The following is a 17649-nucleotide window of genomic DNA, read 5'->3' as shown; positions in this document are numbered from 1 at the left end:
AGAAGTGTTCAACATCCTTAGTCACCGGGGAAATGCAAATCAAAACAACCCTGAGATTCCACCTCACACCAGTCAGAATGGCTAAGATCAAAAATTCAGGTGACAGCAGATGCTGGCAAGGATGTGGAGAAAGAGGAACACTCCTCCATTGTTGGTGGGATTGCAAGCTAGTACAATCACTCTGGAAATCAGTCTGGCAGTTCCTCAGAAAATTGGACATAGTATTACCTGAGGATCCAGCTATACCACTCCTAGGCATATAACCAAAATATGCTCCAGCCTAAAAGAAGGACATATGCTCCACTATGTTCATAGCAGTCTTATTTATAATAGCCAGAAGCTGGAAAGAACCCAGATGTCCTTCAATAGAGGAATGGATACAGAAAAATGTAGTACATTTACACAATGGAGTACTACTCAGCTATTAAAAACAATGACTTCATGAAATTCTTAGGCAAATGGATGGAATTAGAAAATATCATCCTGAGTGAGATAACCCAATCACAAAAGAACCCACATGGTATGCAGTCACTGATAAATGGATATTAGCCCCAAATCTTGGAATACCCAAGATACAATTCACAACCACACAAAGCTCAAGAAGAAGGAAGACAAAAGTGTGGGTGCTTCCATACTTCCTAGAAAGGGAAACAAAATGCTCACAAGATCAAATATGCAGGTAGACAAAGTGTGGAGCAGAGACAGAAGGAAAGATTATCTAGAGACTGCCCCACATGGGCATACATCCCATATAGTCACCAAACCAGACACTACTGTGAATACCAAGAAGTGCATGCTGACAGGAGCCTGATATAGCTGTCTCCTGAGAGGCTCTGCCAGAGACTGACAAATACAGAGGGGATGCTCGCAGCCAACCATTGGAGTACGGGGTCCCCAATAGTGTCCCCAATGGAGGAGTTAGAGAAAGGACTGAAGAGCTGAAGGGGTTTGCAATATCATAGGAAGAACAACAATATCAACCAACCAGACACCCCAGAGCTCCCAGGGACTAAACCACCAACCAAAGAGTACACATGGAGGGATCCATGGCTCCAGCTGCATATGTAGCAGATGATGGCCTTGTTGGGCATCAATGGGGGAAGAGGGCCTTGGTCCTGTGAAGGCTTGATGCCCCAGTGTAGGGGAATTTGAGGGTGGCTCACAGAAGCAGGGTAGGGGGGACGGAATAGGGAGTTTCCGGGGAGGAAAACTGGGAAAAGGGATAACATTTGAAATGTAAATAAAGAAAATATCCAAGAAAAAAAAAAGAAAAAAAAGAACTCTTGTTTTATAGACTATATTATCAGAAAGTTTGCAGACAATGTGAATTCTTTCTTTAAAACCTATCTGAATGACCTCAATGAAAAGATGCAATAACACTATCATGTGACTTTTAGTTTCTATACCTACAGATTTGTGCTATCTCCTACTGCTAACATCCCTAAGTCCATTGCACAAACTCCCAAGTAGCTGGAAACCTACCAGAGTTTGGAGAAGTTTCAGCTAGACAACCATGTTGATGGTTTACCTGTATGAGCTTCAAGAACTTCTTACTAAAATATGTCAGGATAAAATACCTAATTCTGCCAAAAATGCAAAGAGAATATCTACAGATAGTAAGTATATTTCTTTAAAAGCTGGGTAAAGTGGTCTTCTTGAAAGCGGAACAAGAAATTCTTTAAGGCATATATTGAGGAGTTTTTAAACATAGATTTCTTATAATTCCCCATTTCAACTTACAAGATTTTGAAAGTTTTCACCTTAATGTTACTATTGATAATGATAAACACTGTCAAATATGACACCTACAAACTTGTTTAATTACTGCAGCTGAGAAATGAGTTGCTTATACTTTCAATAAAACAGATCACTAAATTGTTAGTTAAGGGTATTTTGCAACTTACCTTGGTTCTTCTTTGGGGAGACATTGGGGGATGAGATATTCTGGGGATCAACCGAAGGCCCCAGTATGAACAGTAGTAATTTAGGATTTTGTGAAAGTCTGAGATTTGAGGGAAATGTCTACTTTCCTTCAAGTTCAGTAATATAGTACCACTTGCCACTAACATAAGCTCATTACAATCTGGCTTATCAAAATTCTTGCCTTTTGCAATTAATGAGATATTACATATTACCAACTGAGAAGGAAAAAAAATCCCAGTTTTCATTTGATAAACCAGCTATGGAAGCACTTGCTGCTACAGAGACTCTTTCTGAAAAGTAAATGAATAAATGCCTTCTTGAAAACTTTACTTCATTTGAAAATTTAGCCTAAGCATAGAAAATTTTAAATCATCCTATTTACTAAAGCTGGCTAATAAGCTTCCTCAGAGTCCAGGACAGAGGACTGGTAGAGAAGAACAACAAAATGCTAAACAAAACAAAATAAAACAAAGAAACAATGATAAGAGTTGTACTTAACATTCTTAATTCTTGGATATAATTTAAAGATCCATGTTGATGTACTTAAAAGGATAAATCCCTGCATTTAATTTTTATTAAATATGTTCTCACATTTAATACATTGTTTTCACATTCATATATACATATAAAAGTTCGGAGGCCTTAGAAACATGTTTATAATTTAAATATACCTTTATATAATACTGTGAAATAAAATCTGAATAAAAATTTTATTCCAACAACATTTCTCTATTTTCAACTTTGTTTATTGTTTTAAGTTTTTTTTTTTTTGAAATCACAGTGGAAATTAACTTATGCTTAATCATCCAGTTAGTGCCTATGTCAACTTTATCAAATGCCAAAAGTAAAATCAACTGGTTCATACACTCTATGCTCTGTTAACCATCCCACCATTCATTGCCTCATCATTTTCCTTTTTGAACGGCAACATTGTGATAAGATTGTGAAAAGGTGTAACTAACAGGTTTGTATAGATACCATTTCAAGTATTCAGAAAGCAGTATGCTGGACGCATTGTGCATTAAAAAACTATTGACATTAAATCTAAGTATATGAGACTGGCTCCTAGTGGGAGTGTCACGAAGTTGTATGTCACAGTGTATGACAAGGATTTACAGCATTCTAGATTTTTCACAACTCTGCCATGTTAGTGAGTGACATTAAGTAAATATTTCACTTCTTTACTCTCAAATGTCAAATATGGGATTTCCAAACACAAATAAATAAAGCATACACTCCGCATGTGTAGTGCAAATGCTCAGTAAACAGAGTGACATAGAATAAGCTTACAGTCGCCATTTAGTTAGTGGTTCAACAGGGAGGTCCTGAATTTATGAAAGTTGTGACTTGTCTACCTGTTCCAAATAGATACTGTCACTGTCCCATCTCAAGAACAATGACCAAAAAGGCTACTGAGTTGTGCTGATGTAGTGAGAAGGGAATGGGAACTCATGCACAAACGGGTGGTACAATTTCTGTCACTTCTGTGCAGCATGTAAAATCTTATTTGCTAACAAACCTCAAACTCCTGCAGCCAAAGCAGGTATCAAGGAGGATAATCGCAAATGTTTTGCTTAAAAGAATTATATGTTGGCACCTATGTACTATATTGTGACCCAGTTAATAAAATGAGTGAGAGGTGATTATTTTTAAAGTTAAAATTTTAGAAGTGATACCTGAATGTTCAAAACTCAAATTATGGAAGATCCAAGTTCCATAAGCATTTATACATGGCTCTGCTTCCAAGCACTATTTGAGCAATCATCTTCAGCACTTTTAGCAAAAGTAAGAGCTTTGTTGCTCTGTTCTAATTAGAAAATTCTTCCAGAGAAAAAATATTGATAGGAGAAAAATATTAGCAAAATCTGAAAACCTTTTCACTCATTTACTTCATTACATGTTTTTCTTCACAAGTATCCACAGTTATTAAGAAAAAAGCATATACAAAAGAAACAAATAAAAATGTCTCTAATAAACAAAAATACAAAAATTGTGCCAGCCATCTTTTCACTTGCCTCTTTACACAGAGTTTAGGAAACAGTCTTTGAAATACTGTTACAAGCTAAATACAAATAGAATCTAAAACTCAATGACACAGGAAACAAACACACATCTTATCAAGAGAAAACACCATCCCTCACCTGTAATCCATACATAACATTTAAAACTAAGGTCTGACGCAATCACGTAATTGATTTAAATAATTAAGGCTTCTAAATGGTTCACTGCCAACTTTCTGCATCAGTATTAGAATAAAATACATTTCTGCATTTAGGGTTGTGCTCTTTACAGACATTTTATCCATGGAATTTCATTAATAAGGTCTGATGGGGGCGTGTTAGGATTGTTTGCTGACATTTACTTTTAGTAGCTGTTAGACTAAAGCATAGCACTACAAACCTGATCCCATTGCCTGGGCTGTCCACTCATTTTACCTTCTTTTCATGTTTAATATGACCATTTCCTTTGTATTTGCCATTGGGGATTCCATTTTGGTAATGTCCATTAACTGTGCTATGCTTATTTCTAGACCATAGACATTTGACTTTTCTATAGATAAATTTTGTCACATAGGACAATATGAAGTAGAGCGAGGTAGCACCAAGCAGAAGCACAAAGGCAATATCCAGTAGAAAATACTGACAGAAAGAGATCTGATGGACAGCTGAACGGAGGTGATGGGCTCCATCATGGCGAAGAATGTAGTCTATCCAATAGGTAGTCCGATTGACAGGGTGGCCAGGTTGATCCTTATGAATTTCCGATAACTTCTGAGCCCTCTGCCGATAACTGCAGTGGGGACAAACGTGATATGATCATGTATACAGAGCTTCTATACTGATATATAGCTCAATTTAGAAATGTGGAAAATGACTGACACTCCTGTCTAAGCATGTAAGTGTGTTCCAGGCACTGGGTTAAATGCTTTATATACTTGCATCTCATATATTTCAAGCTGGTGAGAACAAGTAAACCTAGTAACATGAAATCATTCCACAGATGAGAGGCAGATTTATATTTTCTGACCCACGCCCTGTCCATACCACATTGTACACTCTCCCCATCAGATGCTTCTAAAAGCTGTTAAGCTAAGTATCTCTTCAGGAAAGAGACACTTTAAAATTCTACAAAAAGGATAGAGAAAAGCAGGAACATTTTTCCTACCAGTTCTTAAAAAAAGTAGTGTCATTCAGTTCTTTAACTTAAAGCCATAATAATTGGTGGTGTGGGAATGTTATTTTTATACAGAAGAAAAGGGGTTGAAGTTAGAGTGAAAGAGTCGGTATGAGTTGGTTAAGATCCTTGATTATATGAGAAAGTAAGTAAAGGGAAGTCAGAAGCAATTATAATGCTAGCAAGCTGCAGGACTACGGCAGATCTGGTGAACAGAAAGTATCCCGAGGTGAAGAGCACTAGCCATAGGGTAACAGCATGGGGTGTGATGAAAGGAGAGTCCAGAGCACAGGACGCGCTATGCGATGACTACACCTCTACAGTACAATCATCAGTGTACAGTGCTATATGAATTGATGCGATGTTCCTTTTATGATGTAGCTGTGGCTTTAAATAATTAGCCCGTAATGGACATGGTAACAAGTTAGGGAAATGAATGGAAGGGAATTAGGACTGGGGTCAGTAGCAAGCCATGATAATCCTTTGTAGGCTGTTTCTATATCCATGCTATGAGCTTTTAGAGGCACATTTACTCTGCTATGACTATAACAAATCCTGATGAAAATGACTTAAAATTTTCACCCAAATTTTATGAGCCCACCCACATCTTGTATTACATTATATCACACTTTCTGGCTGATGGCAAAAGAAAGTGAAAGATTCCTTCTTAATCTATTTTATTTTAAAAAAGATATATGGATAAATGATTTTCCTTAAAACAGAAAAATGAAGTAGAATATTTTACACATTTTCCTTCTTGATTGAAATTAAACTACATTATCTTTTATGAATTTATGAAAAAAAAAAACCTTCCATAGTAAAAGCTGACCATGACTTAGACAAGTAGTATTATAAGGATCAGCTCACCTTTGTTTACTGGTTTCCTTATAAGAAAGTAATAGGTTTTCATTAAACCAAACCAAAGTTTACATTTAAAAAGGCAAAAGTAGCCAGCCAGCCAACCAACCAACCAACCAACCAACCAACCAACCAACCAACAAAAACCTTTGTTTAGCAACATTGATTACTTGGCTTAAACTAGAATATCGTGAATATAATGTTAATGAGGCAAATTTAGCCTTTAAAATAATGATTTCACATCAGAAGTGGAACATTTGCCATATATTTTAGGTACATCTCTTGAGTTTATATAATGGCTTTTAGGGAATGGCAAAATTAACATATCTATGTGTACCTCAGGACTGTGCTTAGGATTTCAGTGGAATGTAATGAGTGTAGCCAGATCCTTCTCTAATTTATGCTGGCTCACATCTCTGAGAACACAGCTAAACTGAGCTGGGAACAGAGCTCATTGAAGAGTGCTTGCCTGGCATGTGCATGTCCCTGGGCTCAATCTCTAGTTCCACAATCAAAACAAATTACCTTGCTGAACAATTTTTTGTAAATGTTCTTCTATAATGACCCAAAGTTAATAGCTCTCCAATTTTACCATCCTGAATCTTTCCTTTAGATTTCAAAGGTCTGTGTAAAAATATTCATGCTTCAAAATACATGAGATCTAACAAGAGAAATTAAAAATTATAGAAGGGATAGTATGCAGGTGCCTGAGGCACAGAACATACTGTTCCATGTGCCACAATTGTGTCCAAGACACTAGCTAATAGATGAGGGCCATCTCCAAGCCTACAAAAGGCAGCATAATGAAACTTGGATGAATCAAAAAATTTTATATGTAAGCTTCATTATTTTTTTAAGCAATCATTTTTCCATTGACATTTCTTATAATATAGCAATGACTCTCAGGACAGTGTTCAGCCATATAACCTAGGTATAATCAGAAATTAGATTGAGCTCTTCAGTTATTTAATGCCATTTGAAGAACATGATAAACCAAATGTCATGCCTTTACATGAAGAAAATCACTGCTTTGTTTAAAAGTACCCAGGCCAGCTGCCCACTGAGACTCACTTGTGAAGTGGGTTAATTCAGGACACATCAAGAATTTAAAAGGCAAAATAAAGATTCTAATTCATCATTCACATGAGCAAATACATCTTAGCAATAGCTAGTTCTGGGAAAGCCAGGCAGGATGGAGAGTTCTGATTAACAACCAGATAGGTCTGTCTTCTGTTCGTGTTTGAATAGCTGTGTGACTGTAGGCAAATTACTGATGTTCTTTAAGTTTCAACTGCCTCATTTCTACAGTAATAGCAAAACCTCTGACATAAGTCAGCAGCCAGCGATGGCTGATTAGCACTGTCGGCTTGGGAGGATTTAGAATTCCCAGAGAAACATGCTTCTCTGTATGTGTGTGAGAACAGTTCCAGGAGGCAACTGAGGAGGCAAACTATGAATATGAAAGCACTGTTCTATGGCTTGGGCTGAGGAAAAAGCAGAAAGTCAGAATGGCAGCCCTATTCCCAGTCTGTTTTCCTATCAAGACGTGAGGAAGCTCCCATGATCACTGCTGTAGGCACTCCTGCGGTCAGGCCTTCCTCACTGCCAGCAGGTTATACCTTCAAACCAAGGGCCAAAATCAATCCTTCCTCTTCCATGTCACATCTTGTCAAGGACTTGGTCACAGCTATGACAGATGTAACTAGTTCAATGGGTATGGAAGGTAAATAACAGATGCAAAGTCTGATACACCAGAGAGATTCAAATGATTGTTCTCACCTTTGTTTCTCTGTCTGACAAATCTTGGTGGCAAAAACCTCAGGGTCACATCATGAATGGCTAAATGACTGTTCCATTTAACTTCAAATTTTAGGAAAACAAACATAAGAAATAACAATGATATAAGAGATATCTCTCTCCATGCTGGAATCACAGAAATCTTACTGGCAATATACTGTATAATTAAATACATGTGTGTATGTGGATAAATGTGATAAATGTATATACACATACTATCATCTGTCTGCCTTATATGAGCTGAAACCTTACCTGGGATTATTGATAACTTTCACCAGTGCATCATACAGTTCTCCTTCAGTAACCGTATTCCATTCTAATAAAATCCCCATGCCTTTTGCCTGTACTCTAGTCATAGTATCATAATGGTCTCCAAAAAGCGGAATTCCCACTACAGGGACACCATGATACATGGTTTCAAATATACTGTTCAAACCACCATGGCTTAGGAAGGCTCTGATGTTTGAATGACCTAAGGGATAAAAAGGAAACAACTTATATTATTACTCCAGATTTATCCAGAACTTCTTACAAGACAAACAAAATAGTAAGTTACAATTTAGTAAGTGCAATTTCATTGATCCATTCTTTATACCAATTAAAATGATTGTTACATATATCAACTAAAAGCCATTTTAGGTAATTTAAACACATAACATTAATCATGAAATATAAGACATTCTTTCAAGCACAGATTTCACATAACTAGCAATACACACTCTAATTGCTAAAAATGAACAGAAAGTGAGGACATCATCTATAAGAGATGCAGTATTGTAATATTTAGTTGTCACAGGAATGGAAATTTCAGCTGGTCAAAATGTTAATGAGGTATCCCTTCTGGTAAGTGGGTTGTATTTCATTACAGAGATGAAAAATTTGCATAAGAAGTGAAAGAAATATGTTGTTGGCCAGTAAATAATTATAGGGTGCAGAAATTCAAATCTATTAAATACACTTACCAGGCACAAAACTGTGGACAAGCTGTCATACTAATAGACTCTCAATGCATTTGTCTCTCCTAGTATTGTATAGAGCGTGCCTAACTCTTACCTCAGACAAAGGATTAAATTTAAAAATTGTATTAGTAGCAGGATTCCTATTTGAACAAAACCTGTACTACCAAGTCCAGCATTGAAAACATCAAGCAGAGCTGGTATACGAATGAAAGGGGGACTTAGGGTGAAGGGAGAAGACAGTAGTTTAGTGCCTACTTCTAGTCCTGAGTGAATCTTTGACTACAGGATTCATCACAGCACCTGCAGAAGTGTTGCTCAATGTACTATGAAAGGACTGTTCTTGGGAAAGTCAGAACACTGAGACAAGGAGAAGCTGGGGAACCTTGAGGAGGTCTTTCTCACAGGATATTAAACAGCTGCGGTTTGCTGTTGGTTCCACATGGAAAGGTCAGATGCTCCTAGGTAAGAGCATCACACCTTGCACTGAGATAGCTGATGGTCAACTTTGCTATGGATTTTTTTACTTGCTTCTCCCTACATTATATAGATTCTAAAGTCACAATAACAAAGACATAGAAAAGAAGGAAAGCATTGGGAAAAGAAAATTGTGTTTATTTTTGCTTAGTTTCATTTATTTAGGTGTAGAATGAGTTAGGTAGAAAGGAAGTATATATAAAAGTTTTTCACCATTTTACAGTGAAAAATTGAAATAGCTGGATTTGTAAGTGGAGACGGGTAGAGTGCTTGCTAATCATGTGAGGTCCTGTATTCAATCCTCAGTGACTGAACACACACACTCCAATTATTTAACTTTTTGGTGGCATACAACTATGATTCCAGTACTTGGGAGCTAGAGGCAAGACTTCAAAGCTATATAGTTGCGTACAAGTACTAAACTGTTTTAAAATATAATAATAATAATAATAATAATAATAATAATAAAAATAAAATAAAAAAGTATCTTGCCCTAAAGGTCATTGTAGCATCTAGAAAGTATATTTCTAGAAAAGTTTAAAGTATCTTTAAGGTTGTTACTAGCATTTTAAGATAATTTTAAAATAAGTTACTTTACTTGATATTTAGTATTGATTATGCATAAGTGTGAGTCAATACTGCTCAGATCAACATCTTTATTATCATTTCATAGTAAGGGCTTACATGGTATTTAATGAATAAATTTAATAAATGGAAATTTTCATTTTTACTGTCTATACTCATTAAACAAAGTAAAATAATTTATACTTAGGCATACTTAAAAGATAAGCATGTAATCAATGTTACTTTAATTTTATGTTGAAGACCAAAATCACAACAAATAAAAATTTAAAACAAATGTTTCTTTATCAAAACTATATAGTAATTTAGGAATAATTAAGGCAAATGATCAAATTAAACTTAAATATTCCCCTTATTTTCAGCTGTTTTTTTGTTGTTTCAGAGAAGTGAATAACTCCCAAATTATCTCAGAGTTAGATACATCTGTAACTGAATATAACATCAGCTTGTGTTTGTTTGTAATTTAACTGCTGTTATCAACTAACCTAATATTGCTTTATATATTGCTATTAGCTTATACAATTTAATGTAAGTTTTATGGTCATTAAAATTGGGTGATTGTTTAAAGTATTTCATTACAGATTTCAGTAGCTACATTTTACAAATGATTTTACAACAATCAAAATTAAGATCAGTGATCTGAATTTTGAGAATTGAAGTGCTAGGTAAGAATTACACCACACACACTTTCCAAACCACTCCTGTACTAGCATCATGTTTATGTATCAGTCAAGTAAGTGCAGCTACTGACTTACCAAGCAGGTCATTTTGAGGCAACCATTCTATAAGCTTAGTGTTGTTTCCTAGGTTCTTTGGTTTGGTTCCAGAAAATCTAAAATAGATACCAGACAATGGGTATTTCAGAAATGAAGCTTTATAACATGCATTAATTTTGTAGACTTATGAGTGTTATGTTATATGATAAATTACTGATATTCTTCTGAGTAAAGTTTTGGCTTAGTACCAATAGAAATATTCCACATATAGACAGATACATTTTCTCATAAGTCTATTTACTCTTCTAATAATTCTAAATACATATATAAGAGATGTGGGGACCCAAATGAATATTTGCTAAATTTAATTCTACACAAGTACTCAGAGAGGAGAGAAACAATCCCCACTGAGCTGTCACTAACCTCCGTCCTTGCAAGCCAGTGCCAACACTAAAAGGCAGCAGAAAATATGCTTCATTCCCTTTGGTCCAGAAAGATTGGCAGAGCAAAACACATAGTTAGGCTGTTTCCTATGTGGTGAACCTCAAATGTATCTCACAATTATGAGGATGACAAGAGTTCTCAATAAGGTACAAGGATGCCCTGAATTAACAACCCTGATAGAGAAATCCCAATGGAACTCAAGTAAGATGAGGGAAGTTCTGCTCAGAATAAAGTCAATGCCCATTTCCTAGCCCAGCCTTATGCAGTGTTAAAAACCTAGACAATCCAAAGTATACATAATGTCTTGGGAGACACTTTTTTCCTTTCTGTGGAGTTGTATTCACTAATATACCTCCTGAGCTCCAAGAGTGCAAATCAATGCATGCTCAGTGAAGTATGCAGGCTTGTTTCCATGCTGCAGGGCCTTCGGTGGAAGCTGGAATGTTCCTCAGAGTTTATCTTAACCAATATTAATTAGCTGGTAAGGTACTGAGAGTTTTAGAAGCTCAGGCTCTAAGATCAAGAATCTGGAAATATACTAAAGGGAGAGTGCAAAGTACCTGGGTTAATAAGCACTTAAGTCGTTTACTCAGTCATCATTCACTACCTTATTCCAAACTAATTTGAAAAAATTATATAGACAGGTGTGAAATTACAACTAAATCTTACAATAAAAAAATGGGGGGGTGTGTTAAGCTGGAGGAAACATAAAACTGAGCCCAATGCAGAATATCTCATTCCACAATATATTATGAATACATTCTATGCAGTTATCTTTATCAATTACAGACCTTTATGAATAAGCTTTGGATCTCAATGCAGTAGAAACAAAATAAAAACTCAAGATCACTTAGCCAGTCAATCAATATGTCATGCTCCACAAGGACATTAAGATTAAATAAGGAGATACTGGGTTTCAACAGTAAAAACCAGTCTGAATTATCATGACCTTACCTCCAAATCACTTTTTGAGGCAGTCTCCCCAGAGCTCCTGCCAGTTTGTTAGCAATGTCTTCTGACAAATACTTGACACCAGCTCCAAAAGACACCAGGACAAAGCCATGTTCCTGAGCACCATTTACCCACCTCTGCAGATCCTGTAAGAGAAACATGGAAAACAGCTTTATGAAGACCAATACAAGTCAGTCCCATTAAAAAGTATTTTGAAAAATCTTCATATAATTTCCTTAAACAAACAACAAAAAAGTAAGAACAGCACATGGGATTTTCCTCTAAAAACTACAGACTGCATTAAAAGGTTTATGTCCAGGGACAGAAAAAATTTTCAGTCATTAATGACACTTACCACTCTTTCAAAGAACTTGGTTTCAGTTTCTAATACACACATACAACTGTCTGTAACTGTAGTTTCTAGGAATATGGCAATCCTTTCTGATCTATGCCCATAAGATGTATGTGCAGACTGTGCATACATACATGTAAGAAAAACACTCATAGACATAAAATAAATAAAATTTTAAAAAGTATTTCTTCTAACAATACTCAATGAACTAGGGTGGCATATGTTTTTGTGTTTCTCTCTCTCTCTCTCTCTCTCTCTCTCTCTCTCTCTCTCTCTCTCTCTCCCTCCCTCCCTCACTCCCTCCCTTTTTCCCTCTTTCCCTGCCCTCTCTGTCCTTTTTCACTGAGTATCAACTCAAAAAACAGTAGCTAAGAGAGAGAGTATCAGATCTCAAAGATCAGAACATTCTAATAGTTGACCCATCACTGGTTAGAAATGTGAGACTATGACCAAGAGATTCAGACTGACTATGTGTCAACTCCTCCAGCTATACTCCTCAGTGAGTCTTTTAAACTCTGGAGTGGATGATATGCACAAAAATAAAAGCAGTCTCCTATACGGGTACCACTCCTGTCAGTTGTGTTCTGTAAGCACAAGTTCTAGGTTAATGTCAGGTCATCCAGCTGAAATGAATCTTTCTCAAAGATATAGAAGCTGTTTACTTTTGAACAGTAATAGGTCCAGCAACATTTGAGGACACAAAACTCCCTTAAGGACAACCCTGCTGTCTAATGAATGGTACACCACTGGCAGTCATCAAAACAGCGTGTGACTCAGTTTTGTAGTAGTATTTGTGATGCAGAGCCTGCTGTTAATGCCATTACACAGACCCTGCCTTTCTGTTCAGTATCAGTGGATTGCTATCCTGTGTTGCTGTGGTTTTACAGTTTCATACCACTTTTTAGAACACATTGACCCACAGCCAAGGAATACTACATGTTAAGAATCATGTCACACTGGTACCACAGTTCAGCTTGCCTATATAAACATGTGACATACATTTTCTTTATTTAATGATACTTGTATAGAGGTGCTTTATGACATTTCATTCCTAGAGAAGGAAGGGAAGGACCATACTTTATATCCCAAATGAATTAGAGAATCAAAACACTGTAAGAGGGAGAACGAGTGGTAAGAAGGTAGAGCCCTGTAGCCAGTGAAGTAATCACATTTTGATTGTTGGATAGACACCTAGCTTAACGTTATTTTCTAGGAATCTTGATTATAATTGTATAAAAGAAACAGAGCCTACCTCAATTTTAGATTAAAACTATTATTTTGTTACATTTACCAAGCCTTACTTCACATGTTGAAAACTTAAGCATGATATCTCTAGATTCTAAGTAAGAATGAGAAGCAAATCTACAATTTAAATTTTATGCACAGTTTTGAGGCTGACATTTCTGAGACATGTACAAATGCTTCATGTATGCAGGAAACATGGCATCTTTTCCCTGTCTTGCCTTCCTGTAATTTACCAACAACCATTCAATTTTTGGATCAATACTATTTGAAAAAAGTTTATACAGATGCAGGAAGCTTCACAGAAATGATGTCATTTCTTTCAGGAAGATTTGAAATGTCCCAGAGTTTTAGCAAACTTTAGTTTAATGTTTAATTAAGTGTTTAAAAGTCAGTTCTCCAGTTATTATTTGGCATGAAGTGAAATGAACACACACAAAAGAATGACCTGAGAACAGATGGGGAATGAGTAGACACTTAACTTGGACTCGATGGAACCCTCCTTTTCCCATGGTTTCTGATCCTCAAAAGTACACAGAATATTGACTTGACAGATGTACAATGGGGACACTGAAGGGACTGAAACTTGGATCTGGTAGAAAGATACCCAGGAAACACATTTGAGTTAGAAGTGACTGAGAGATTAAGGCTGCTAAGCCCACAGCAAAGACATAAACTGGGATTTCATGAAGGAAAAAAAAAAAAGTGTCTTTATCTTCAATCGGTTGGGAAGCTCTAGCTAAAACCTCTTCTACGTATACACTGACAATATCTTTCAGAACATAAGAATTCATTGATATGATTAAATGATTCTGTGAAGATTTTTTAAGAAAATTAATTTCAGAATAATGTGTAACATAAAAAAACTGACTGAAAAACTTATTATTCTAAAATATGAAAGTACTTAAAATTCCTCCCTCTAAGAAAATACCAAATCAACAACAAAAATTGACTAATAGTTCATCCATTTGCAGTACAATATCAATAATATATAATAAGTAATTAAACTGAAATGTTTAAAAAACACTTGAAGTAAACATGAAAACTTTAAGAGGGGACAAAAATATCTGACTAAAAAGAGTAACAATATGCCTGAGTAGTAAATATTGATGTTAAAAATGATGCCAATCTTTATAAAAAAAATTGTGTGTATCTACATTTTCAGAGAGAATTTATTAAATATTAAAAGAATGTTAAAACTTCAGAAAACAAAATAAGAGGCTGGGGAGATGTGAATTGATAAATCTCTTGCTGTGCAAACATGAAAACCTAAATTCAGATCCAGAGCTGAGCACAGATCCACTACAATCCCTGTGTTGGGACAGTGTAGAAAGAATGACCCTGGGTATAGGCTAGCTGCCTATGTAGCCAAGTCAGCCAAAGACCCTGTCTCAAAAAATATGGTGAGGCATGATTTGTCTGCAACTGTTCTTTACATGCATGCAAACACATGCATGTGTACTGCACAATACCTGTACACACATGGACAAATAAACACATGTGTATCACACAAATGAACTCATTTAAATATGAAAATACACCAAAAGACTAAGAAACTTTAGAAAGGCACAGGCAGTTTACTTTTCTAGGTAGTAATGTGTCCCCAGTGCCTATAACTATTATGTCTCTTGATGTTGTTAGCAAATAGAACAGAGCAATGAAGATGGCTGACGGAGATAAATTACTGTCAGATATCAGCTGAAGATTTTCATCAGAGAGTAAAGGAGTTATAAAAATATAGGTCTAGGAAAACATGAGTTTCTATACTTTCACAGATCATGAATCACAGAAGGATAAAAAATGTTAAACTGAATTAAACAGATGATTTATCTGTAGACACAAAAGAATCTGTTTATCTTATTCTAGAATGGTCTTCCTGAGTCAGAGACAACAGAAGTCACAAAAGAAAGAGGTGGAGCTCACTAAAGATCAAACACACTACAGAGAATAGAAGAAACAAAACAATATACTAGAAAGAATTTAGATCATATTATAAAGGGTTAGTGAGAACACCAAATAAACAGAAATACACATGAATGACTTGGGAAAAGTACCCCCAGGGAATGTTAAATTGCACAAACATTCCCGAAAAATGTTTCACTTTACTTCAGAGGAATACAAACTCAAAATGTTTGTATCATCTCCAAGCCCTCTATTAGATGCTAAGACATCACAATGTAATTCATTCAACCTTTAACATTAAAAGACATGATTGCATGTTCACTTACTAAGTATTACAGTTTTGTAATTTTCTTTCAACTTCCTTTTTTTTATTAAGGAAGAATACAATCTCTTAAGCGGCTCTAGGGTTTTCAGCAATCTTTTCCCACTTAAGATTATCACTCAAGTGGTATTTTCTTTCCATAATTCAGCAGTATGTACTCTTTAGTGTATTAACTTTCCATCCATCTAGAACTTAAGAGAATTTAATTTCCACGGATCTAGAATAATGAGACTGAGTTCTATAGTCAGTTTTGCTTTGACACATGATCTTGCTATGTAGTTCCTGCAACTCTGACACTAGTCATGTAGCTATGTCTATTCTCAATCTACAGCAATCCCCATGCCTCCGCCTTCCAAGTGCAACATCATGCCTGCCTCCATCATTATTTGTAATCATCCAGCTAGTCTGCTTGCTCAGTACAATGTATTGACTATTTCATCTTCTCAATGATTAAAACAGTCATCAACTCTTCAGGGATTCAAAGGTCATCACCTTAGTTGCTTTCTGAATTCTACTGTTCCACTTATCTGTCATCCCTGCAAATTCTGAAATTTATTATTATTTTATAATATACTTTAATGTTTGCATGGTTCAAATTTTCTCATTGCATTTATTTTTCAATTATGTTATTTTTTTACATTTGATACATTTTAATTACTTTTTAAACTCAAAACAATGTTACTTGTATGCATTGTGGATATTTATACATATATGCATAGAATAAGTATTCTATTTCACACAAAATGTAAATTTAGAAATCCTAACCATTCCTTTATGTATAGTATAGTATACTTTATATATAGTATACTTTATGTATAGTATAGCACTCTACTTTATACCACCAGGTGGCGTGGCAGGCATAGAGCAGAGCTGCCTGGCTTCAAACATCACCATGTCCAAGACTGATACTCATACCTAAGGGTTCTGGAAAGCAAACCCCCAAGGGAATAGCTTTCCAATCTTCTAAATGGAAATGAAAGCCAATGATCAAAACAATGCACCAAATATTCTACATAAGCATAGTAACACAGATGTTAGATGTTACCCTACTACATGTGGATACTTTCATGTTTACACAGTTTAATTGCCATATCTGTGCTACCCCCTCTCTCCCTCCCTTTCCTCCCTCTGTATATGAACATTTCAGAAAGAAAACCTCAAAATAAAAGTAATCATATTGTCTTCTTGCAGTGTTAAGTAAGTTTCCTTTAATCTTATACAGTAAAGAAAACATAAGGAAAGTATTTATGTTTGACATTTATAGTAATCATTTCTGTATGTTAAAATTTCTGCCTTCCTTAACAGCTACACCATAACTAGGTAGTGATTTGTTTTCTATCTGGCAGATTCACTTTTCTGGATCAATTATATACCAAATGACTTGACTTGGCCATAAGAAACAGAAAGCAGGTAGCTGTGCATGCTGTCCTCTTACTAGTCCATATACTCTATGTAGTTCAGCATGGAGGAGTACAGTACCTGGACTTTGTGACAAAAGACTAGGTACAATGGAAATTAAAGAATATAACAGAGTAGTGATCTAAAAGTATAACAATTTCAGTATTTTTTGGTAATACTTCTACATGATGGATGTTGAGAAGTCATTGACGGTATAAAAATCTAGCTAGTTCTTCAACTTTTCAGAGACCATTACTGAATAATTAATGTTCGCTCTCTATCCAAAAGCAAACAGAAGACTCCTATTAATTTTAGATCATTTAAATCCCCAGATTGGGGGCTGTAGAGATGGCTCAGTGGCTAAGAGCACTGACTACTGTTACGGAGGTCCTGAGTTCAATTCCCAGTAACCACATGGTGGCTCACAACCATCTGTTATGAAATCCAAGATCCTCTTCTGGTGTGTCTGAAGACAGCGACAGTATACTCATCAAATATATTAAACAAACAAACAAATAATAAATAAAATAAACCCCCAGATAACTGTTCCTGAAC

The 17649-nt window shown here is 35.7% G+C and overlaps 1 protein-coding gene across 1 annotated transcript in view; it reads right to left on the bottom strand.

Annotated features, from left to right (window-relative positions):
- Window positions 1-2413: 2413 nt before the first annotated feature.
- The window catches only part of Ugt8 (UDP glycosyltransferase 8), a 62327-nt gene continuing 47091 nt past the window's right edge, over window positions 2414-17649 (bottom strand). Inside the window, exons 3-6 of the mRNA XM_028760491.1 lie at window positions 11882-12024; window positions 10523-10599; window positions 8005-8224; window positions 2414-4713 (exon numbers count right to left, since the gene is read on the bottom strand). Coding sequence (XP_028616324.1) covers window positions 4350-4713; window positions 8005-8224; window positions 10523-10599; window positions 11882-12024 — 804 coding nt within the window. The 3' untranslated portion in view covers window positions 2414-4349. The remainder of the gene's footprint in view (window positions 4714-8004; window positions 8225-10522; window positions 10600-11881; window positions 12025-17649) is intronic.

Source organism: Grammomys surdaster, unplaced genomic scaffold, assembly GCF_004785775.1.
Source record: "Grammomys surdaster isolate TR1022 unplaced genomic scaffold, NIH_TR_1.0 126531, whole genome shotgun sequence".
NCBI classification, from domain to species: Eukaryota; Metazoa; Chordata; class Mammalia; order Rodentia; family Muridae; genus Grammomys; species Grammomys surdaster.
Note: the sequence above shows the minus strand (reverse complement) of the source record. Positions and strands in the feature narration are given on the sequence as shown.